Here is a 24942-nt window from a genome sequence, read left to right as displayed (position 1 = left end):
CCATACGCTCGGTTGCGCCTTCCGGCTTGGGGTCCACCTCCGCTGAAGTCCTCAGATCGACCGCCCGGAATTCCCGGAAGTGGCCCGGTTGCCAGCTTACTGTGCTATAAGAGAGAGATGGCGGTGGTCACCTTGATCCCGACGCTGGCGCGGGTGAGAGAGCCGGGTTCGGGGCGGGCTGCAGCTAAGACTGTTTCGTCCTCCTCTGTGCCGTGGAGACTGTAGGGAGAGTTCACCTACCCCACAGACCAGGGAATGGTCCCCTCAAGGCGAGGCGCAGGCTGGAGCCGATCATGCAGGGAATTTTCCATTCTTTCCTGAGCCCACGGTGTGCTCGAGTGAGAATACTGGGTAATATGTGGTTAGGTGGCCAGTCACCGTGTGAGACTCAACGCATACCAGGAACAGTTACCGAACCTCCCCCGAAAGCCTCCTAGCTTTTCTTGAGCTTCTTCCCCCGTCTCCCTTTTAAAAGCCGGTTTTAATTTGTTACTCAGGCTGGCCTCAAATTCGTAATTCTCCTGTCTCATCTTGGTTTTAAATGTTTGAGAATTTTCCGTTTTTATTCCAGTAGTGTTGAAAGCTAGTTGGTATGGTTTATCTTAAACTTATCAAGACATGTTTTTTGACAACTTGTGATCTCCTGGGCATAATTATCTGTACATTTGAGAGGAATGTATGATCTCTTGTGTGGAATGCCTGTATATCTCAGTTAAATATTCTTAAATTAGTATTGTTCTGGTTGTCTAGTATTGATTCCGACATCTATATATTCTATTCCTTATTAAAATGTGGCATTAAAATCTGTTGTGTTCCCCCACCAGTTCTGTCAAGTGTCTCTTCCATATATTTGAGTGCTCTATTAGATCCACATATATTTATGATTATTATACTTTACTGCTAACTCCTTAATACTATGTAATATTCTTTATATCACATATGACAATTTTGTTGTTTGTGCTAAGCACCAAACCCAGAGCCTTGCCTGCTAGGCAATCGCATTTTCTTTTCTTATTCTTTTTTTTAGACTAAAAAAGTATGTACATGTGTTTATCTGCCTTTGTGAGTTTATGCATACTATGTGTGTAGGTGCCCATGAAGGCCAGAGGAGGGTGTTTTAAGTGTGTCGGTGTTTCTGCAATGCTGTAGTTTTGTTAACACTCTTTTAAGTTGTTCAGTGTTCCCTCCTCCTTCCTTGCTACCCTGTTTTTTAGGTACTAAAACTCCTCAGCTTCATAGTAGTTCTGATCTAGCCTCTCAAGTGCGTGGATTACAGTCATGAGGCACCATGACCAGCTGGTTGCTCTGCTCTCTTATTCTCAGTGGCTACTGGACTTCTTAGAGTATGCTGGTTAGTGTTGCAAGTTGTTCAAAACAGAAACCAACCAGTCCCTTCGGCAATGCCAACCCCCATGTTCTAGAACATTAACCATACATTCAACTCTTCCTCGAGCCTCGGGGAAGAGGCTTGTAAACAATACTAGATTTTATCTTGCTTTATCTTCTATGGCCTTCTGCACCAAAACTAAGCAGCTCTCTTGGTCTCTATGGTCCCTCAGCATCTGGAATGGGCTGTGTCCTGTTGTTGCTCTGAGACAAGAGAGACAAAAGCCAGCTCCACAGGCAGCCTCTGAGAAGCAGGAGTTTCAGGTGGATGCCCCCACCCGCACCCCCAACCCCTGCTCTGTATCTCCAGGGAAAAGCTGGGGGTTGTGGGTTATCTTTTCATTCTGCAGTAAGGCAGGATGGGGACCATGGCAAGTGAATGCTGCTGGTACAAACCATCACTTTTGCTTGCCACAGCTACAGAAAGGTGTCCTTACCTGTAGCACTTAGACTCAGCCAAAGCAGAAGCTGTTTGGATGATGTTCCAGCAGTCTTACCTTTCCCTCTTGGATAGAAGCCTGTTGCTGGGACATTCTCCCCATCATCTTGTGTGTTGAGGATTTGGGGAAAGACAGGGCTGTGGCATGTGCAGTCCACAGCCTTTCCTATTGGCTTCAGTGCAGCTGGTTTTGCAGTCATCTGGGGAGCAGGAGCTTGTTTTCCAAACTAATCACAGAGGGAATGGATCTGTGAATTGTTGAGTCAGTATCTCCGTATGCTTGTGCTTTCTAAAGCACTTATTGTTGCTAAAGTTACAGATACTTATACTCTCTGTACTCGAACTTGACACAAGCTGGAGTTATCACAGAGAAAGGAGCCTCCCTTGAGGAAATGCCTCCTTGAGATCCAGCTGTAAGACATATTCTCAATTAGTGATCGAAAGTGGGAGAGCCCATTGTGGGTGGTGCCATCCCTGGGCTAGTAGTCTTGGGTTCTATAAGAAAGCAAGCTAAGCAAGCCAGGGTAAGGAAGTCAGTAAAGAACATCCCTCCATGGCCTCCCTGGCTGTCCTGGAACTCACTCTGTAGACCAGGCTGGCCTCGAACTCAGAAATCCACCTGCCTCTGCCTCACAAGCGCTGGGATTAAAGGTGTGCGCCACCACGCCCAGCGGTCATGATGTTTTTTTGACTAGACCTGCTGACCAACAAGCCTCTGGGATCCACCTGTGCTGGGGTTACTTATGCATGATGTCATTCCCAGCCATGGGTTTTATGTGGTTCTGGGGACCTGAACCCAGGTCTTCACGCTTGCACAGCGAGCACTTTATCTACTTAGTCATTACTCAGTTCTTTTCATTGTATCTTAGAGTTTATAACCTTCTTACATTTGGAGTTTGAAGCTGTTTTTTGCTACTTTGGAGCTGCTGCTGCTTCTCCTCCTCTTCCTCCTCCTCCTCTTCCTCCTCCTCCTCCTCCTCCTCCTCCTCCTCCTCCTTCTCCTCTTTCTCTTTTTTTTTTTTTAAACACCTTTTTCCTCCCCTCCTCTTCCATGTTTTCAACTCCCTGACATTAGATAGGAGGAGAAAAAAAAAAGGATAAAAAAACAACAGATAGGGAAAAGGGGGTGATATTGTCAAGCTCCTTGGGGCAGTATGATCTCCCTTCTTCCTCTTCCTCTTCCTCTTTGTTTCTTCTTAGTGCATGACCACTTAACAAACCATGACCAATGACAACCAACCAACCACATCTCTTGGGGCCCTGGCATTTATATATACTCTGAAGAGTCCCCAGAGTTCCAAAAGTCAAACAGTCACAGAAACTATCTGCAGCTGGCAGAATCACGCCCCTAGTAGAGTTTGAGGCAAATAATAGTCAGCTGCTATGGACAATCTGAAACAGCCCCATGTCCCACACCTGAGATTAAACTGAAAACATTCCCATAATATTTCTATATATTTCAAAGAAACCAAAATTATCACTACATTTCCCCCTTGTTTTAAGCCATTAATTGTGCTAAGTGTTGTGAGAAATTATAAACAGAAGACATTTTCAATGAATTAAATGTTTTCAGATTAGTGGCCAAAGTTTTCAGGAGACCTCTCCTGCTCACTTCTAATCTTTATAAGTTTGATGGTATTCACAGCTTTTCATTTCCTGTGAAGACATAAGCAAGCCTGTGTCCCCAATGCAAAACTTTTGCAGGCCTCCATTTGATATTTACACTTCTTTATAGGATATAGACGATTTAATTCTACGGGTTTTTTTCTATAACTTGGTGACTCTTCACTGCCCTTGTCTGAAATGCCTTGTAATTTTTGCTGCAGAGCCTTGAGACAGGCCCCAAAACTATTTCCTGCTGGTAAGAGGTTGCCTTGGATATCTCTCTTGGACATTCATTGCTCCAATGGCAGCCCTTGCCTCGTCGCCTACATACCCTGGAAGCTTAGGCCTCATTTCTGGTTTATAACTATTGCTGTTAGAAATGACTTGTTCATTTCTCCTGTTCAAAGTACAGCTAATTTCTCACAGTTAATGCACCAGGCATTTTGAGATCTGAAACTTTAGTCAGTCGGTCACAGGTTTTTGTTTGTTTGTTTTTTGTTTTTGTTTTGTTTTTTTGCAAATAACCAAATTTCCCACAGTTGAAGCATGGGGCATTGTGATATCAGAGACCTATAGTGATAACTTGTCCTATGATACTAGCCTGGTACCTGTGAGAACTGATATCAATCATATCCCTTATCCACTCGTCCATGGGTGCTGCCTATGTCTTTAATGGTCTAACAGTTTTTTTATACTCAGTATTTGAACTTTTCATACACCAAGGTTGCTGTCAATACCTTGCTAGGTGAAAGGCCACACTCAGAGGTTAAGAGCACCAGGTGGTCTTCCAGAGGTCCTGGATGCGTCAGCGTCTGAGATGACTTTATTCATAGGTAAGCCTTTTATAATTTTAAATGAGGTGGCACTTTTCTCAGGTTCCTCAGCTTTGTCCCAAGTTTTTTTTTTATTAAAGATATATGTATTTATGCATATGAGTATACTGTGGCTGTCTTCAGACACATAAGAAGTTGATATCAGATCCCATTACAGATAGTTGTGAATCATCATGTAGTTGCTAGGAATTGAACTCAGGACCTCTGAAAGAGCAGTCAGTGATCTTAACCGCTGAGCCATCTCTCCAGCCTTTTGTCCCATGCTCTTAAAGCTGCTGAGTGACATTGTTGTATAGTAGTATCATCAAATTGGATCTATTTTTTTATCCTTTTTATGTATTATGTAGTGTTCTGCCTGCAGGCCAGAAGAGGGCACCAGATTACATTATAGATGGTTCTGAGCCCCCATGTGGCTGTTGGGAATTGAGCTTAGGACCTCTGGAAGAGCAAGCAGTCAGTGCTCTTAAACTCTGAGCCATCTCTCCAGTCTGGGATCTGTTCTTGTATGTCTGAGTGTGGTCTTTCACCTAACAACTGGTCTTTGACAATATTCATTACCTGTTGCTCTATTTCCTGTTCAATATTTGTGGCTTCTTCCCTCTACCACATTAATCATTGCAATTGTGGGCCAATCTGGTATAGCTGTCACTAATCCCTTCCAGTCTTGGGGAATAATTCTATTTTGAGTAGCGCAGTCATTTGGAATTTGTTTCACATAAGGCAAATGATTCCCATATGAAGTCATGGTCTCTTTTTTTTATTTTCTTACTTTTTTTAAAAAAAATTTTAATATCCTGTGACATTTTATCTAAAAGCAATATAAAATTGTACAGAATAAGCCAGTTATAAATAATATCTTTTAAATTAACAATGTTTGACTTGATTCTGAAGGGAAAGTTGTTAACAAGAAAGCCAGATTCTATTGTGCTATAACATAAAACATAAAACAACTCATTTCTGAAATTGTTACTCTGTTCCCCTAGGTCAAGACCTATACTTCCCAACCGTTATAAAATTCAAATGGTTCTAAAAACAATTGAGTCCTTCAAGATAAAAGAGCATAAAACAATTCTTCAATTTTTCATATGTATATTTTCACTATTCTTAGCAATTAAATGATCAATTACAGATGTAAAATTATTGATACAAATACATGATGTATAATCTAATCAGACCAATTCTTGAAATAATTTTTAAGGAAAATTCTAGCTAAAATTTAAGTAATGTTTTCAATTAAAAACCAAACAAACAACCTTTTGATAGGTATATTTCTAATCCCAATGCAGGTTTTAAAACGTTAAATTAGCTACAATAATGCTGAAGATGACAGGCTTACCAACAAGTAGACTGCATTCTCCCTTCTAGGAGATCAAAGAAAATACAACTACTGAAACCCAACTGCGGCAAAATGTCAACAGCATTTGAAACTAAAGCTGCACTTTGTGGCTGTATTTTTTTATTAGATATTTTATTTACATTTCAAATGTTAATCTCCTTTCCTAGTTTCCCCTCCGAAAATACCCTATCCTCTCCTCCCTCCCTCTGCTCCCCAGCCCACCTGCTTCTGCTTCCTGGCCCAGGCATTCCCCTATACTGGGGCATAGAACCTTCACAGGGCCTAGGGTCTCTCCTCCCATTGATGACCGACTAGGCCATCCTCTGCTATATATGCAGCTGGAGCCATGAGTCCCCACATGTGTACTCTTTAGCTGGTGGTTTAGTCCCTGGGAGCTCTGGGGGTACTGGTTCATATTGTTCCTCCTAGGGGGCTGCAAACCCCATCAGCTTCTTGGGTACTTTCTCTAGCTCCTTCATTGGGGACCCTGTGCTCTGTCTAATGGATGACTGTGAGCATCCACTTCTGTATTAGTCAGGTACTGGCAGAGCCTCTCAGGAGACAGCTATATTAAGTTCCTGTCAGCAAGCTCTTGTTAGCATCTGCCATAGTGTCTGGGTTTGTTGGTTGTTTATGGGATAGATCCCCAGGTGGGGCAGTTTCTGGCTGGTCATTCCTACTCATGGTCTCTTTAAAATGTGTTAGATCTATCATTTCTATAGGATACTATCCTATCTTGTCATAACCTTGTTCCACCCCGTTAGCAGGCATATGCTACACTACTGAGAAAACTGATGGTGATGATCTCGTAACCCAGGATTGTCTCTCCTCTAACTCTGGTGGCACAGTTAGTTCAAGATTAACCCTTTCTTGAAACAGGCCATTTCATCTTTTCTCTGACCCTGCTACTCTGCTCAGGCTCCTCCTCCTAGCCACCCACCCAGCTTCTTATCCTGCCTAGGCTTTGGGGAAACCAAAAGTGCATTGCCAGGCAGGGCCTAGATCTATCTGCCTTCTTTCCCTCCTCCCTCCCCCGCCCCCCCCCACTCCCCTCCCCCCATGCTCAGTCACTGAGTCTGCTTCTCTTTCCTCTCCCTTTTCTGGTACTCCTCTGCCTCCCAAGAGCTTCGACCTCCAATCTTTACAGTTGCACAGCATTCTCCCAGGTTTGTTTGTTTGTTTTTTCTTGAATACAGGAAGAAGAAAAAGAAAAACCAGAAAATCCCCTTTGGGTGCAAATCAGGGGATATCCCAATGAAAGGAGCTGAAATATTTTTTTTTGCTGGTGTATTGAAAAGAAATATTCTTTCCTTTGTCCCCTGCCATTTTCTCTATGTCATTTGAAGTCAAGTTTCCCATTCTCCCTAGCTGGTGGTCAGCACCATTTGTAGCCAAACTTTTGGCTACTTTGTGGGTTCTTTTTTCTTCTACCAATCTCTACTCCTTTCTTCTATCTTTTCAGCCCCCTAACACTAGATGGGAGAGAAAAAGTGATAGAGGAGAAAGGTGAATACATTATTGCTAGACTACTTCCTGCCAATTAGGGGTGTTGAGTTCCTTGGGGCAAGTTTGATCTTAGAAGTCAGAGTATCTAATTTCCTCTTGTTGTTTCTTCTTTGCACACAGACTATTTAACAAACAGCAACCAACCCTGCCTCTTAGTGTTCTAGCCTTTATATACCTTCTGAGAAGTCCCCAGAATCGAAGGTGTATTAGGCGAATACACTTGGAGAAATCATAGCTACTGTACACAGTCTGAAGCAGCCCCACGGCCTACATCTGGGATTAAAGTGAAAACATGTTCCCATGATATGTCTGTGTTTTTTCAAAGAAATAGGATTCTCACTAGAGGGGTCTTTAGGAGTTGTAGGTTTTGGGGGATTTGACAGGTGAGTGGCTGGAACAGCTGCTATACAGTTATAAAGGGATGGGAACGGAGACAGTGTTTCTGCTGAGATAAAAGACTGGTTAACACACATCCAGGATACTTCTTCTGTTTTCTGTCTAGAGAGAGGTGCTGCCTAATTTAGGAGCATGTATCTGTGGTGTTTGGGTGACTATCCTCTCTAAGCCTTAGATTTATTGGCTTTCCGTTCCTTGACTATAAAGGGACCAAAATCCGCAGGACTAAGTGAGATCTAATGCATCTAGCACCTTATGTGGTGATTAAATAACGGTAACAGTAACCATTGTCTAACGAGGTTTTTTGTGATTTGTTTGTTTCAGGCACTGTCAAAGCACAGTCTGCTGTCTCCCTTGCCTAGTGTGACATCATTCAGACGCTTCTACAGAGGTGACAGCCCAACAGACTCTCAAAAAGACATGATTGAAATCCCTTTGCCTCCGTGGCAGGAGAGAACTGATGAATCCATAGAAACCAAAAGAGCCCGCTTACTCTATGAGAGCAGAAAGAGGGGGATGCTGGAGAACTGCATTCTCCTTAGGTAGTGGGGCAGAAGGCTCTGGGTGTCACTTCTCTTTGACAAGACAGTCTTGTCAACCTCATTTTCCTTCTCATTTTAGCCTGTTTGCTAAAGAGTATCTGCACAACATGACAGAGAAGCAGCTGAACCTCTATGATCGCCTGATTAACGAGCCTAGCAATGACTGGGATATTTACTACTGGGCCACAGGTATGCCATATGCTGAGCTGCATCTTGGGATAATACGATAACAAGCCCATTAGAGTCTAAAGTCATATCTTCCCAAGTGTGTTCTTCCTCTTCTTGTAAACTGGGACTTTCTGTATAAGCCTGGCTGTCCTGGGACTCTGTATAGACCAGGCTACCCCTGAAGTCACAAAAATCTGCTGCCTCTGCCTCCCGAGTATTGGGATTAAAGGCCTGTACCACTAAGGTAGGCCCTGTTTTCATCCTTATTACTCATATAATAGACACCAAACCCAAACACTGTTCAAATTTTTCCAGAAGGTGCAAAATTTGTTTAATCAGTTGTTTCTTTTAAAGATTTTAAAAATTATTTTCTTTATTTTGTATTCGTGTTTAAGTGAGCATGCATGTGCATGGGAGTTGAGGACAGAGGACAACTTAGAGGGGTTGGTTTTCTCCTTTTCACCCAGCGTTTGAACCAAGGTCATCAGGCCTTGCACCAAGGCCTTTTCTGCCTTCTTTTTTTTGGGGGGGGGGTTTCGAGACAGGGTTTCTCTGTGTAGCCCTGGCTGTCCTGGAACTCACTCTGTAGACCAGGCTGGCCTCGAACTCAGAAATCCGCCTGCCTCTGCTTCCCAAGTGCTGGGATTAAAGGCGTGCGCCACCACCACTACCACCACCACCACCCCGGCTTCTGCCTTCCTTCACTTAAGGTGTTTGTGAGACAGATGGAGCGCAGGCTAACTTAGGTGAGAGGGAATGTAGCAGCAAAGCACGGGAAGCTCCCAAGATCAAAGGGAAGGAAGAGTGAAGACTAGGCTGGGAACCGGGTGAAAAGTGCTGGGCTGCTTCCTGCAGGACAAGCCAGTTCAGTGGAGAGACAAGGTGTTGAAGTAAAGATTGGGTTGTTTTGTCTTGTGAGACAGGATGTCACCCTGTAGCCCAGGCTGGCCTTGAATTCACAGAGATCTGCCTGTTTCTGCCCCCCAAGCTCCACTCCCAAAGTGCTGGGATGAGTGGCTGGGCACTTGGTTTGTTTTGAGTCAGCGGTTCACTGTTCGGGTCAGGCTGGTTTTGAACTCATGATCCTTTCATCCCAGCCTCCTCAGGGCTGGGATAACAGAATGTTGGGAATTCAGACATTTGCCACCATGCCTAGCAAGGTTAATCACTTTTTATTCTAAAAGTCAGCTTAATGAAAAGATGGAGGGCTCTTATCCAAATTTTACCTTGATACTGGGGGCCAGTGAGGGGCTCTTACAGGGAGAACTTAAGGAAGTAGGAACAGAAGTCTGCAAATAAACCAAGCGTTTTTGAATAGGAGCCTATATATAGGCCTTGTGAAGATTAGCTTTTTCAGGGTAATGCTCTCCAACATCATGAGTTTTCTGTGATTTAAACAGTTTCATGTTAGTGTAATGTCCATCTTAAGCTGTGTGTTAATAGACTGCATACTCATAACTGCCTGTAACTCCAGCTTCAGGGAATCCGAAGCCTCTGGCCTTTTATGGATATGTATACTCATGTGCACAGACACACAGTCACAATTAAAGATAAAGTAACTCTTTTCTTAGAATATAGGAATCTAGATGCTTATTTGGTTATTTGAAAACCCAGAAAATCTTAAATATTTACTCTTTGGCCCTATGTAGAACACGTTTAATGCTGGCTTTAGTATAAGACAATTGAGAATGACCTTTGTTACTTATGTCAGTACTTTGTTCTTTTGTATTGTTGACTAATATTCCGGTGTGTGGATTATACAATTTATCCACTGAGCAGTAATAGGATTTTAGGGTTTTCAGGTGTAGGCAGTTATGACTAAAGCCTCTATAAACATTTGTGTACCAATTTTGTAAGCATTGATTTCAGGTTTTCTTTGAATACATACCTACAAGAATCATCGGATTCTTGAGTATGTTCACTTTTATGCCACACTTTATCCATATGGGCCAGGCAGTAAATATTTTTGGTACTGCAGGCCATATGGTATCTCATAACTCTATATAACTTTATCTGTAGCAGCATGCACTCAACCACAGATAGCAGCAGGTCTACAAATGACTGCCTATATTTCAATAGATGTCACTCATGGACACTAGATATGAACTTCATATACTTTCCAATCATGAAGTACTATTTTTTCCCCCTCAACCATTTAAAGATCATTCTTGCTGGGCATGGTGGCACACACCTTTAATCCTAGTACTTGGGAAACAGAGGTAGGCTGATCTCTTGAGTTTGAGGCCAGTCTGATCTACTTAGGGAGTTCTAGGCCAGCAAAAGCTACATATTGAGATCTTGTCTCAAAATAAAACATAAAATTCAGTTCTCACTTTTAAACCATCACAAAACAGGCAGCTGGCCATAATTTCTACTTTTTTAAAAAATATTTTCTTATTTTTATTTTATGTCTATATGAAGGTGTGAAATCCCCTGGAGTTGTAGCTGCAGACATTAGTGAGCTGCCATAAAGGTGCTGAGAATTGAACCTGGGTCCTCTGGAAGAGCAGCTAGTGCTCTTAACCACTTAACTGTTATCTCTCTAGCCCCTAGTTTTCACTTATTTATTTATTTATAAATAAATAAATAAAAATATTTTAAAAGATTTATTTATTTATAAATAAATAAAATATTTTTTAAAAGATTTATTTATTTATTTTATGTATATGAGTACACCATTATTCTCTTCAGATACACCAGAAGAGGGCATCAGATCTCATTACGGATGGTTGTGAGCCACCATGTGGTTGCTGGGAATTGAACTCAGGACCTTGGGAAGAGCAGTTGGTGCTCTTAACCGCTGAGCCATCTGTAAGACTCAGGGAGTACCTATTGTGCTTCTATTTTTATGATATTTTGGGAAAGACAAAACAACAAGGACAATATGTACCAGTGATTTCTAGAGACAAGGTATGAAGGGATACATTGTCACATCAACATGACAGCTTTGTTGGTGAGACTTCAGGGGTGTAGCATCTGACATTGTTTATATAATCTAATAGCAAATGTCTTGGTCCTCTGGCTCTTGAAACTGGTCTGTCCCTTCTTCCACAGTGGTCCCTGAATCTTAGGTGTAGGAGTTGTGTTTTAGCTCTATTAGTTAGGACTGGGTCCCACAACTGCATTTTAATCAATTGTGGTTATCTGTAATGGTCTCTATTGCAAAGAGAAATTTCCTTGGTAGAGGGTGAGAACTACTCTTTCTGTGGTATAAGTATGGATATTTAGAATGTAGCTACGGATTATGCTTGTGTAGTGCAGTGGCAGTTGTGGGGGTTTTTCCAAGATCTATGGTTTCACTACCCCGAGTAGTTGGCTAGGTTTTTAGTACCAGGCATGGTTTCCCTCTTGCTGAGCAGCTCTTCAGTCCAATTAGAGGACGGTTGGTTATTGCTAAGCTGTGCATGCCGTTATTGCACCCTTACAGTTACCATGCCATGTTGGTTGTTGTGGTTCAATGATGTCATAGATGAGTAGGAGTGTTGATTGCCTCCCTTGGGAAATTTGAATGGTACCTTCTTAATTTCTTATCTTTGGTGAAATGACTCTCCAACCCATGTTTATTAATATAAGTTATTTGACTTTCAAATCCTGTACCAGCTTTATAATCTAAAATGAACACTGGAGTCTTGATTTGTTAACAGTTCAAGACCTTTTTGTCTCCCAGTGTGTTGGTATGTAATATTTCATAAGTTGTCATTTGGTTTTGATTACACAGCTTGTGAAGTGCTTTTTCCTCTTCTATTTTCTGGAAGAATATATGTAGAATTGATGTTATTTTTTCCATAAATATGTGATATGATTTGCTAATAATGTTATCTGGACCACTGGTTTTTCCTCCTGGATATTTTAAACTATGAATCCAGTATTTTTTTTTTTAATAGATACTGAATGATTGTAGATATTTCCTCTGGGGTGGGATTCAGCCATTTGTCTTTCAGAATATTTGTCATTTCATCTGAGTTGTCAGGTATGTAGATAGGGTTTTATTTGCAATGGCTCCTTTCCTTAAGTATGCCTAAGTCAGTGATGCCACGTGCTGCTCCAGCCTGGTGAACTGTCCTCTGGCTTCCACATGCATGCTATGGCATTTGTGTCCCTTCCCACACACTTACTAAGAAAGAAAGAAAGAAAGAAAGAAAGAAAGAAAGAAAGAAAGAAAGAAAGAAAGAAAGAATAAATAAATAAGCCAGACATAGTGGTACACATCTCTAGCCACAATACTTGGGAGGCAAGGCAGGTAGATCTCTGTGAGTTCAAAGCTACCTTGGTCTACATAGTAAGTTCCTGAACAGCCAGAACTATATAGTAAGACTCTGCCTCACCCTCCTTCTCAAATAAATAGTAATATATATCTTTTATTTTATTTTTTTTAATTGTTTGGTGCATGATTACACTAGAGGGTTTTTGTTTTTTTTTTGGATTTATTTATTTATTATCTGTAAGTACGCTATAGCTGTCTTCAGACACCCTAGAAGAGGGCATCAGATCTCATTACGGGTGGTTGTGAGCCACCATGTGGTTGCTGGGATTTGAACTCAGGACCTTCGGAAGAGCAGTCAGTGCTCTTAACCACTGAGCCATCTCACCAGCCCCTATCTTTTATATCTATTATTGGTAATTTGTAATTTTTCTCCTTCCTCATTTTTTTCTTGATCAATATAGCCAGAAGTTGTCATCAATTTCATTTTCTCTTTCAGAGGGTTTGCCTTTTATTTCATTGGTATTTTGTGTGGCTTCCAGTTTTCAGTCCCAGTGGTTTCTGTTGTTGCTCATGTTCTTCGTGTCTTAAGCGTGATTGGCATTTCCTAGTTGTTTGAAGTAAAAACTAAACTCATCAGAAACCTTCTTTTCCACATAATCATTTGGTCCCTCTAAGCAAATGGTTCTCAACCTTCCTAACGCTGTGGCCCATTAATACAGTTCCTCCTGTTGTGCTGACCCTGACCATACACTTATTTAATTGCTACCTCATAACTAATTTTGTTACTGTTATGAGTTGTAATATAAATATCTGATGTGACCCATAAGTTGAAATCACTGCGGTAAGCACTGTTTTAACTTCCTGTTACATATTTTTACATTTTCATTATATTTCATTATCATTACATTTTATACTTCAGGTTATTTTGTAATTTCTCTCATGACTCTGTTCAGCCTATGTTTAACTATTTAACTATTTGGTAAATTGCCAGAATTTGTTTAAGTTTGCTTTTGGATCTGAAGTACAAGTACCTTGGTAAATATTCCATACACGTGAATGTGTGTCTTCTGTTCTTATGGGCGAGCGTTCTGTGAGCGTTGCCTGGACAAGGTGGTTGATGGTGCTGTACTCTCCATGGTTCTCATTTTCTGAGGGTCCGTTCTGTCAGTTACCCAGAGAGGAACATTGGCATCTGCTCTAATTGTGGGTTGCCTGGGGATTCAGTAACCCCTTCCCTTCCCTCAACCTTTGCTTTATATTTTCAAGGGTCAGGTGTTAGGTGCAAACACGTCTGGGATTTTAATTTTTTTTTATTCATTTATTATTTATTTTTGTCTGTGTCTGTGGAGGAGGAGCACCTGCATTCCACAGTGTACATGTGGAAGTCAGAGGACAACTTGTAGGAGTCGAGTCTCTGCTTCCACCTTGTGGGTTCAAGGGATTGAATTCAGGTTCTAGGGTCTGAGGACAAGCACCGTGATCAACTAAGCCAGCTTGCTGAGCCTTCAGATTTCTTTTGGTTAGTTTTTGCTTAGTGTGTAGCTTTCTGTTTAGATTGTTTTCCTCTTGCTTTGTAAAAATTTACCAAGTTTTTAAGTTTACTAAACTTGGAGTTACATCGGTTTCTTGGCTCAAAGTTCTGTGGGTCAAAAGCTCTGCCCAGATCTCACATTCAGAAGTCAGTGAGTCAGGAGTTCTGTGTTTCCGTCTGGAGACTTGGGGAAGGATCTACTTCTAAGATCATTGACATATTTTTCTGAGAATTTGTTTTGTTTTCTTGACGTTGGAGGGATGACTTCCCTAATTGACCTGCCAGCAGTGAGTCTCTTTCAGCTTTTGAGGGCCTTGCTCCATAGCCCTCTCTGCCTCAGGAGTGGCTGTCTTTCCTCACACTTCCCATCTGTCTGACTTCCTCTTCCATTCCCAGCTAGAGTACTTACGTTATAAAATCACAAGCTGCTTTGATCTTTATATCTAAATTGAGTTTTTCTGAAGTCAGAATGCATGCTCTTTCATTTTACCCGATCTGACAGTCTCTGTTTTTCACTAATGTGTTTAGATCTTTCATATTTACTGAATTCTCAATCTGTTTGAACTCTACCATTTTTGATTGTTTATTTCATCTGTTCTTTGTCTCTTTCTCCCTTAATTTGTTTGTGTGTATGTGTATGTGGGGGTTATTGTCGCTCTTGGCTTATTTATGTCCTTATAGGTTTTTAATGATTGCTCCTGGGTTCACAGTATACGGTTGTAATTGATCAGAGTCTGCCTGCAGGACGCTTGAGCCTCATGTACAGTGTGAGGCCTGGACAACAGGGTGTGCCACCCCTGCCCTGCTCCTGCCCTCCGCTCTTGTGCTGCTGCCATTCTTTTTACTTTAAGCCTGGAACACATTTCTCCTGTTATACTGTGGACAGTAAAGAGGGAAAAATTAAAATAAATGTTCAAATCTCATTAATTTTTGGCTGTTTCTGGAGATGGTTGTTTCTTTATATAAATGTCTGTTCTATTCCACCATGATCCCCCTGCTGAACTTCCCTTACTATTACTTGTAGCACAAATTGGCTGCTTTGAATTCTCTGCCTTCGGTATGAAACTAAAGACTCATGGGTTGGTTTGTTTTCCAGCACTTTATGAATGTGTACTTCTTTTGCCAGGCTATCAGCATATAATTCCAGTTCAGGAGATTCTGGCATCTACTTGTAGGCTCTGTGGGCACCAGGGACACATGTGGTACATATACACACACAAGCAAAGCAGTCACACCCATAAAATAAATAAACAAATCCAAAATTAAAAAGCCATTTTAAAACTTTAAGAGATGAGATCATACTGGGCTCCCAGGCTGACCTGACTCCTAAGCCTCCATCAACCCTCATGCCTCAGCCCTGAGTAGCTAGACTTACAGACACATGCTACCATGCCTCAGCCCTGAGTAGCTAGACTTACAGACACATGCTACCATGCCTCAGCCCTGAGTAGCTAGACTTACAGACACATGCTACCATGCCTCAGCCCTGAGTAGCTAGACTTACAGACACATGCCACCATGCCTCAGCCCTGAGTAGCTAGACTTACAGACACATGCCACCATGCCTCAGCCCTGAGTAGCTAGACTTACAGACACATGCCACCATGCCTCAGCCCTGAGTAGCTAGACTTACAGACACATGCCACCATGCCTCAGCCTGAGTAGCTAGACTTACAGACACATGCTACCATGCCTCAGCCCTGAGTAGCTAGACTTACAGACACATGCCACCATGCCTCAGCCCTGAGTAGCTAGACTTACAGACACATGCCACCATGCCTCAGCCCTGAGTAGCTAGACTTACAGACACTTGCCACCATGCCTCAGCCCTGAGTACCTAGACTTATAGACACATGCCACCATGCCTCAGCCCTGAGTAGCTAGACTTACAGACACATGCTACCATGCCTTAGCCCTGAGTAGCTAGACTTACAGACACATGCTACCATGCCCATGAGTAGCTAGACTTACAGACACATGCTACCATGCCTCAGCCCTGAGTAGCTAGACTTACAGACACATGCCACCATGCCTCAGCCCTGAGTAGCTAGACTTACAGACACTTGCCACCATGCCTCAGCCCTGAGTACCTAGACTTACAGACACTTGCCACCATGCCCATGAGTAGCTAGACTTACAGACACATGCCACCATGCCCATGAGTAGCTAGACTTACAGACACATGCCACCATGCCTCAGCCCTGAGTACCTAGACTTATAGACACATGCCACCATGCCTCAGCCCTGAGTAGCTAGACTTACAGACACATGCTACCATGCCTTAGCCCTGAGTAGCTAGACTTACAGACACATGCTACCATGCCTCAGCCCTGAGTAGCTAGACTTACAGACACTTGCCACCATGCCCATGAGTAGCTAGACTTACAGACACATGCTACCATGCCTCAGCCGTGAGTAGCTAGACTTACAGACACATGCTACCATGCCCATGAGTAGCTAGACTTACAGACACATGCTACCATGCCTCAGCCCTGAGTAGCTAGACTTACAGACACTTGCCACCATGCCCATGAGTAGCTAGACTTACAGACACATGCTACCATGCCTCAGCCCTGAGTAGCTAGACTTACAGACACATGCTACCATGCCTCAGCCCTGAGTAGCTAGACTTACAGACACATGCCACCATGCCTCAGCCCTGAGTAGCTAGACTTACAGACACTTGCCACCATGCCTCAGCCCTGAGTACCTAGACTTACAGACACTTGCCACCATGCCCATGAGTAGCTAGACTTACAGACACATGCCACCATGCCCATGAGTAGCTAGACTTACAGACACATGCCACCATGCCTCAGCCCTGAGTACCTAGGATTACAGACACATGCCACCATGCCTCAGCCCTGAGTAGCTAGACTTACAGACACATGCTACCATGCCTCAGCCCTGAGTAGCTAGACTTACAGACACATGCCACCATGCCTCAGCCCTGAGTAGCTAGACTTACAGACACTTGCCACCATGCCTCAGCCCTGAGTACCTAGACTTACAGACACTTGCCACCATGCCCATGAGTAGCTAGACTTACAGACACATGCCACCATGCTCATGAGTAGCTAGAATTACAGACACTTGCCACCATGTCTCAGTCCTGTGAGTAGCTAGAATTACAGACATATGCTACCATGCCCAGCTTAGAAAAGACTCACTCGGCTCACAGTTGAGACATTCAGTCACTGGTGATGGGATCCAGCACTGCTAAAACTGAGGTGTGTCGGAGAGGCAGCACGTGACGCAGCAGCCCATTATGAGCATGTGCCGGAAGCATGTGTCAGGTGTGTTGAGGGTAGGAAAGGAAGGGACTGGATCCTGTCTACTTCCTTTAAGAACTCATCTCCAATGACTGGAAGACTTTCTAGATCCCCAAAATTTCTCCCAATAGCATCAAGCTTGGGGATACATGGGGGACATTGTCCTTTCAGGAACATTCCCCATCCTAACAATAACAGTATGTCTAGGTCTTTGTTTTGGTATTTATCATGTTTGGCTTCTCAAGATTTTTAGGTCTTTGATTTTTTTTTTAAGATTTATTTATTTATTATATGTAAGTACACTGTAGCTGTCTTCAGACACTCCAGAAGAGGGCATCAGATCTCATTATGGATGGTTGTGAGCCACTATGGGATTTGTATTCAGGACCTCTGGAAGAGCAGTCAATGCTCTTAACTGCTGAGCCATCTCTCCAGCCCCCATGTCTTTGATTATTATTGGAAGATCTTTGGTCTCCTTCATATTCTCTTTTCCTTTTGTAATTCTGATTGCACTCTGAGCAACTTGTGTCCACAGTTCCTTACATCTGTTCTCTGTGCTTTTTCTCTTTGTAAATCATTTTGGGTCCTTTGTATTTGGCAACATCTCTCGGCCCGTCTCACTGATTCTTGAATTGTGTCAGATGTCACAATGAGTCTCATTAAAGTAATTTTGCATTGCTGCTGCTGTGATTTTATTTTTAGCATTTCCATATGACATTTAGACTTTCTAGCTCCCAGCTGGAATTCATCTGTTCTTATATTTTGCCTGCTTTTTCAACTGGAGCTTTTGCTATTAGTCATAATTACTTTCAGTTCTTACTGGGAGTCCTGACACAAGTTATCCCTGCGTCTGTTTATTTTTGCTTTCTTGTTGTAGTTTCCCTCCCTCTGGGTTTATTTTATTTATCACCATGTATATGTATGTGTGTCTGTATGCCACATGTGGGTGCAGGTGTCAGTGGAGGCCCAAGGCATTGGACCCCTGGAGCAGGAGTACAGGTTGGTTGGTTGTGAGCCACCTGATGCAGGTGCTGGAATCAAACTTGGGGCCCCTGGAAAAGCCGTACATGCTCTTAGCTGCTGAGCCTTCTCTCTAAATCAACATCACATTTTTTTGTTTGCTTGCTTTAAAAATAATTGGAGTGTGTGTGTGTGTGTGTGTGTGTGTGTGTGTGTGTGTGTGTGTGTGTGTAAGAGAGACAGAGACAGACCTCCACAGATGCACTTCACAGCACACACACACACTGAGTGTGAAGTTCTCTTTCCTTAACATGCATGTTGGGGATGGAATTCAAGCACAGCAAGCAGCTGTGCAGGGTCTGCAGGTGTTTCCAGGGATTCTCCTGGAGGAGCAGGAGCACTGGGATTGCACGTGTGTGCTTTCATACCTGGCTATACGTGAGGTTTGGACATTCTAATGCAGGCCTTCATGCTTGCATGTCAAGTGTTGTACTTACTGGGACACTTCCTGAAATGGCTGGCTTCAATCTCTCTCTCTCTCTCTCTCTCTCTCTCTCTCTCTCTCTCTCTCTCTCTCTCTCTCTCTCTCTCTCTCTCATACACACACACACCCCTACCTTTCCTTTTGAGACAGGATCTCACTGTATAGCCCTGGATGTCCTGGAACTCACAGAGGTCTGCCCACCTCTACCTCCAGAGTTCTGGGATTATAAGCAAGTTCCACTTGACCTGACTTTGGTTTTAAATTCTTGATCCTTCTGCCTCAATTTTGCCAGTGCTGGGATTAATAGATATGTGCTAACACTCATGTAAAGAGCTCATACAGTAGAGTATGTTTTTTTTTTTTTTAGTTGTTTGTTGAGACAGGGTCTCATGCAGGCCTTGAACTCACAGAGAGCTACTTACTTTTGTACTTTAATTATAGGCTCACAGTCCAAATGGTACATATCTGTAATGCCAGCATTCTTATAGGCCAGCCAGATGGTAGGAACATCCAGCACAGAAACAAGGTGGGAAGGGAGACCTAACCTCCAAAGCCATACTATAGCATGCATGTTCCTTTACGCACGCATGCACGGGCACACAGACACAAATACAGTTTAAAAAAGTGAAATGGGGGCTATTATAGAAAACCCAGGTTCATTTTCAAATACTCATATGGTTACTCACAAACAGCCATAATTCCAGTTACTGGAGATCTTCACTGGCACCAGTCATGTACATGGTACACATACATATCTTCAGGCAAAACACTCTTACACAAAAAATAAATACTGCCAGGTGGTGGTGGCACACGCCTTTAATCCTAGCACTTGGGAGGCAGAGACAGGTGGATTTCTGAGTTCGAGGCCAGCCTGGTCTACAAAGTGAGTTCCAGGACAGCCAAGACTACAGAGAAACCCTATCTCGAAAAACCAAAAAAAAAAAAAAAAAATACTAAGAACAGAATTGTTTTAAAGATTTATCTATTCATTTAACATATGTAAGTACACTGTTGCTGTCTTCAGACACACCAGAAGAGGGCGTCGGATCCCATTGCAGATGGTTGTGAGCTACCATGTGGTTGCTGGGAATTGAACTCAGAACCTGTGGAAAATCAGTGAGTACCTTTAACCACTGAGCCATCTCTCCAACCCAAGGGGGAAAAAAGTTAAAACCCCCAAATCACAAAATACCCAGAATACTCACTGGGTGCTGGGCTCTGGGCAGACAGAATCTGTCTGAGTTAGAAGGGATTCTTTTTAGCATTTTATTTAGTCCTCTGGAGACTGTCACCTAAATTTTGCTGGTGAGAGGCTTTGCTCAGAGTTGGTGTCTTAGCCAATTATCTGTAGGGTAGAAAGGTTGAAAATAATGAACACTGCTGAACTCCTACCATTAGACAAGACTGGCATTCTTGTTTTTTGTCTTGTAGCCCTGTTGCTTGTGTACTAACATCTCATTCTGCAGATTTATGTTCATTCTTTGGGCCTCTCATTTCTTCCCAGAAATTCCCATTAGCTTAACTTTATAGTAGTTTCTGTCATTTGCAACCAAAGATCTCTGATAAAAAGAAGAAGTGGAACTTTTGTTTTAGAAAGTTTATAGCTTACAATGGGAGGCCTGGAAATGGAGCCCTCAACATGAAAGAATTGAAAGAATAAAAGAGGAAACACATCACTATAGTCTCCCTTTATTTGCAGGGAGTTCATTCCAAAATCCTCAGTGGATTCCTAAAACTGGATGATACTGAGCCCATGTAGCCCATGTAAATACCCTGCAGTGTTACCTGCTACACAGCACCAGAATTAACCTGTCTGTCCATATCTGTGTCCCAGCGCCTACTTTGCAGCACTACTCTTGTGCTTTGGGTCTATTATTGATTAAAAAGAATATAGTTATATGCCTTGAATCCCAGCACTCAGGAGGCAGAGGCAGGTGGATCTCTGTGAGGGTGAGGCCAGCCTGGTCTACCTAGTAGCTTCCAGGACAGCCAGAGCTACTTAGTGAGATCCTGTCTCAACAAGTAACTAAGCAATGGTGACTCACATCTTAAACTCAGCGCTCAGGAGGGAGAGGCAAGCAGATCTCTGAATTCCAGGAGGGCCAGGGTTGCACAGAGAAACTTTGTCTCAAAAAACAAAGAACAAACAAAAATGAAAAATGGTTACTTACTTACTATTACTTAACATAAACTTGCAATACGTATACATTCACTATATTCCCAAAACAGAGGAGTCTAAGTGACTCATGCATGGGTAGCATATATAGTGTGCACACATGGATGTGGATGGTTCATACACAAGACGGAAAGAGCAAAATGGCTTAAGCTTTTATCAGCCTACCAATAGTTTAAATAGAACTCACTAATTATTTCTGGAATTTTGTATTTTGTCAAACTGTAGAGGACCCAAGGTAAATGATGTTGTGGATGGTAAGGGGGAAACTACTCAGCGTATAAGAAGACAACTGAGGCCAAATGCAAAGCCAAACAGGACAGCCAGGATTGCACAAGCCAAAGGTCACCAGATTTGTTCCTTATGGACCAGATAGTAAATAGTTTAACCTTAAGGCCATGTGAGCTCTGTTGTGATTCCTCAGCTCTGCCACTGTAGTACAAAGGAGCCTGGATCCTAATGCAAGCCAGTGAGAGCAGCGCACTAGCAAAGCTGTTTACAAGTGTGGCCGCGGTTAGCCAACCCTGGTATAGCCTAGAGTGTTTGGAGGAAGGACAGAAATGGCCCATGGGCAGTTTATCCATCTGTGGTTCTTGGACATTGCCAGAGTTTCAGCTTGGTTTTTGTTTTTTGCTTGCTTTTAGATTAAAAAAAAAAAAAAAGATTTACTTTTTCTTTAAAAACTTATTTTTATATTGTACAAGAGTGTTTGTGTGTTCAGAGGATTGCTTGTGGGAGGGAAGTGGTTCTTTCTACTACATGGATTCAGGGATTAAACTCAGGTTATCAATCATGGTGGCAAGAGTCTAACCATTGAGCCTTTGAACTGGCTCTTAAAGTTTACTTTTTATTTTTATTGGTATATGTGTGTGGGTGCCTGTGGGTGGCCAGAAAAGGGCATGGTATCTCCTGGAATTGGAGTTAAAGGTAATTGTGAGTAACCTGATATAAGCGCTAGAAGAGATCTCTGGCCCCCTTCAGGAGCAACAAGTACTCATAATAGCTGAGCCATCTCTCCAGACCCAGTTTTGTTTTTTTGTTTTTTAAGATAGGGTTTTACTCTTGCCCAGGCTGGCCTGGAACTCTTTTGGGCCAAGGTGGTCTTGAACTTGTAGTAATCTTCCTGCTTTAGCCTTAAAAGTGCTGAAACCCCATAGACATGTGCACTGTCTGCAGCCTCTTAGCGCCACATCTTTTACATGAACACTGACTATGCACAATTCTTTCTGTGCACCCTTCTGTTGCAGAAGCAAAACCAGCCCCAGAAATATTTGAAAATGAAGTCATGGAATTGCTGAGAGAATTCGCCAAAAACAAAAACAAGGAGCAGAGACTGCGTGCCCCAGATCTGGAGTATCTCTTTGAAAAGCCTCATTAAGCTGGGTACCACTGCCTGTCATGGTGGTCAGTATATGGATAGAAACTGCTTCTGGCACTGACCTTGGCCTCCTGCTTCTCCTTAGACTCTTGAATCTCTCCCAGGAAAGACATGTAATATGTTAGCTGACTCATTCTAACCTGTGCTCGTCTGTACAGCACAGGTCAGACCCCTTACCTGGCTGCTAAGTGCTGTGCTGCAGGTCTGCCACAAGAGGGCACTATAGGGGAAGTGATTCTGCTGCCTCAGCCCCAACAGTACAAAAGACACTGCTGCTGAAGGAAGAGCTGACCCTATCGTCTATCCAGTGACCCTGGGCTTTGTTAAGATAAAACTGCTCCCTTCCAGCGTGATAAGTCCTTTGCTAAGGAATGTCGGTCCAAGCCCCTGAACTGAGCCATCAAAGGCACAGCAAGCTGAATGAGGCACCAAAGCAGGAATATTGTGGGCTTACTAAGTCAACATCTTCATCAAATTTTCACAACATACATGTTTTAAACTGAAAGATAGTTGAATATTGAAGAATATTAAGAGAAGAAAATTGACAGTTCTCTAACCCTCACAATTATCTTCATTTTTGTCTGTTTCTATGCAACCTATAGTCATGCTTATAATGGTGTTTTACAAAATTATAGTCATAAGTTTTCTGACTTTGTGGCATTGAGGCAAACTTTCTCCTCATTCTGACAGCCTTTCAAATTATTTTAGTTGACCAAATAACAGTGACACATAAGAAGTAACATTTTAACTGCGTGTGATAGGTCACACCTATGATCCTAGCCCTTGGAGAACTGAGGTAGGAACATCACTAAGAATTTGAGGCCAGCCTGGACCACACGGTTAGAATGCAGTAGCTAGGAGAGCTGTGCAGTCCTGAAGGCATCCTTTCTGCAGGAGCTCTGCCCTCAGCTGCAAAGAGGCAGTCACTCTGGCCGGTATGTGAGTGTTGGCTAGAGAAAGCAGGCCAGAACTGAGAAGCCTGGGTGGGTAACTACAAGAGCTATAGGAAAAAGTTCCCTGGCCAGGGAGGGAAGCGGGAATCAGCATCAGTTACCTCACAACGCTCCCACAGACAAATAGCATTGGGCCTACTTAAGGACAAGAGATTGCCTTGGAAGGAGTCAGCAATGCATCCATGATCAAAAAGCCAGGATTTGGGGCTGGAGAGATGGCTCAGCGGTTAAGAGCACTGGCTGGCTGTTCTTCTAGAGGACCTGATTCAGTCCCTAGCACCCACAAAGCAGCTCACAACTGTCTGTAACTCTAGTTTCAAGAGGATCTGACACAGATGCAGGTGAAACACCAACGAATATTTTTTAAAAATCATAAAAAGGTTAATAAAAAGACGAAAGCTGGAATATATTATTGTTTGATCTACATCCAAAGCTCATGAACGTTCTGCTAGACAACACGGTAGCAACCGTCACTGGACAATTGAAGGCAAGAATGACAGTTCTGAGACAGCTCTGTATTGCTCTGTGGTAGGTAGGAGGCCACTAGCTACTTCCCAAAGTGAGGATCCACCCAGAATCCCCCAGGCCCCACTGTAGCTCTGGTAAGAAGATGCAGGGTAGCATGGTGTACAGTGTAGCATGGTGGTTATGAGTCCAAGCCTTTGCTCTATTGCTTAGCTGCAGGATAAACTTACTGGCCTAAGCTTTGGTTTCTAACTAAGGGCGATAATCACTTAAGTCTCAAGATTGCTAAAAGCTATGATAGGTAACACTGGATGGCATCTAGCACCCAGAATAGCATGGGAAGACAGGAGCCTTTGTTCAAAGCCTCACCCTGAGACTTAGAGCCTGTCTTCTAACAGATTGCCTATCATCAACTGCACATATACACACAGGGCAGTCATCTGAAAGTCAGAAGGCTGAGCTTATTAAAATAACCACAGAGTGCTTTTCCAGAACGCAAAGTGGAAGGAAAAACCTACCCTGGTAACAAGTCCTTTGATGGAAAAGTTTAGCTCTCACTTAAGCAAGGAATAGGAATGAGACCTGTGGAGTAGAAGCAGGAGCTTACAGAGATGCTAGCTAGCCCTTTGGGCTTGTGATGTCCTAGGGGGATGGAGGTGCTAAACAGACAGGGTTTATATATAGAAGCATCTGGACTGTAAGGAGCGCACAGGAATTGCGTAGCACCTTCCCCATTTATCACGGGCATGTTACACAAGAAGCCCCAGAAGCCAAGTACGCACCTCAGTTCTGGTCCCTTCTGGCCCCCGTTCCGTCTTCACAGTGTTCAGCCTGCACCTGGGAATGGCTTGCTTCTAGAGGAGTGGTTTTCCTTCCAGGCGGCTGGCTTGTGTCATCTTTGAAAGTGAAGGACTTTGCTAACTAAAGCTGCTCAGCGTCAAGCCCAAGGGTGCTATGTAAACAGTTTTTTCTTTTATTAGACATTAAGTAAAACTAGGCCAGCCACAGTGCATTTCCAAAAAAATTAATAAACATATTGCCAAGGCCAGCAGCTCCCCAGGACCCACGAGAAGAGCAACTAGACTCATTGTTCTTGGTGACACGTTGCTGCTCGGTGACCTCATTCAGATCCTGTACTGGGCACATGAGCATCTGACCTACCCTGTGAGTCCCCTTGCACAGGCTCCTCCAGACACATCAAACCAGGTCAGGGTTGCTTCCTTCCCTTCAGTTCTTCACTTCATTGATTTAATGTACCTAGGCTTCCCACGATAGCTGAGTGTCTCTTGTGGCTGCCGTTAGAGAGGCACC

The 24942-nt window shown here is 43.0% G+C and overlaps 1 protein-coding gene across 1 annotated transcript; it reads left to right on the top strand.

Annotated features, from left to right (window-relative positions):
* The first annotated feature begins 2 nt into the window (after nt 1-2).
* Sdhaf2 (succinate dehydrogenase complex assembly factor 2) lies at nt 3-24700 on the top strand. Its single transcript, NM_025333.4, has 4 exons — nt 3-153; nt 7826-8043; nt 8123-8232; nt 22083-24700. Exons 1-4 carry the CDS (start codon nt 118-120, stop codon nt 22211-22213), a joined length of 495 nt encoding a protein of 164 aa, NP_079609.2. The 5' UTR covers nt 3-117; the 3' UTR covers nt 22214-24700.
* Nucleotides 24701-24942: the final 242 nt, after the last annotated feature.

This window comes from Mus musculus, chromosome 19, assembly GCF_000001635.26.
Source record: "Mus musculus strain C57BL/6J chromosome 19, GRCm38.p6 C57BL/6J".
Classification (NCBI taxonomy): Eukaryota; Metazoa; Chordata; class Mammalia; order Rodentia; family Muridae; genus Mus; species Mus musculus.
This window is presented reverse-complemented; position numbering and strand designations above follow the sequence as displayed.

What these genes read in the sequence shown, in the direction of transcription:
- Sdhaf2 (NM_025333.4), top strand. Translation starts at nt 118, where the DNA reads ATGGCGGTGGTCACCTTGATCCCGACGCTGGCGCGG. An exon ending in TGATCCCGACGCTGGCGCGG is followed by an intron (nt 154 to 7,825) that starts GTGAGAGAGCCG and finishes TGTTTGTTTCAG; the next exon opens with GCACTGTCAAAGCACAGTCT. An exon ending in GAGAACTGCATTCTCCTTAG is followed by an intron (nt 8,044 to 8,122) that starts GTAGTGGGGCAG and finishes TTCTCATTTTAG; the next exon opens with CCTGTTTGCTAAAGAGTATC.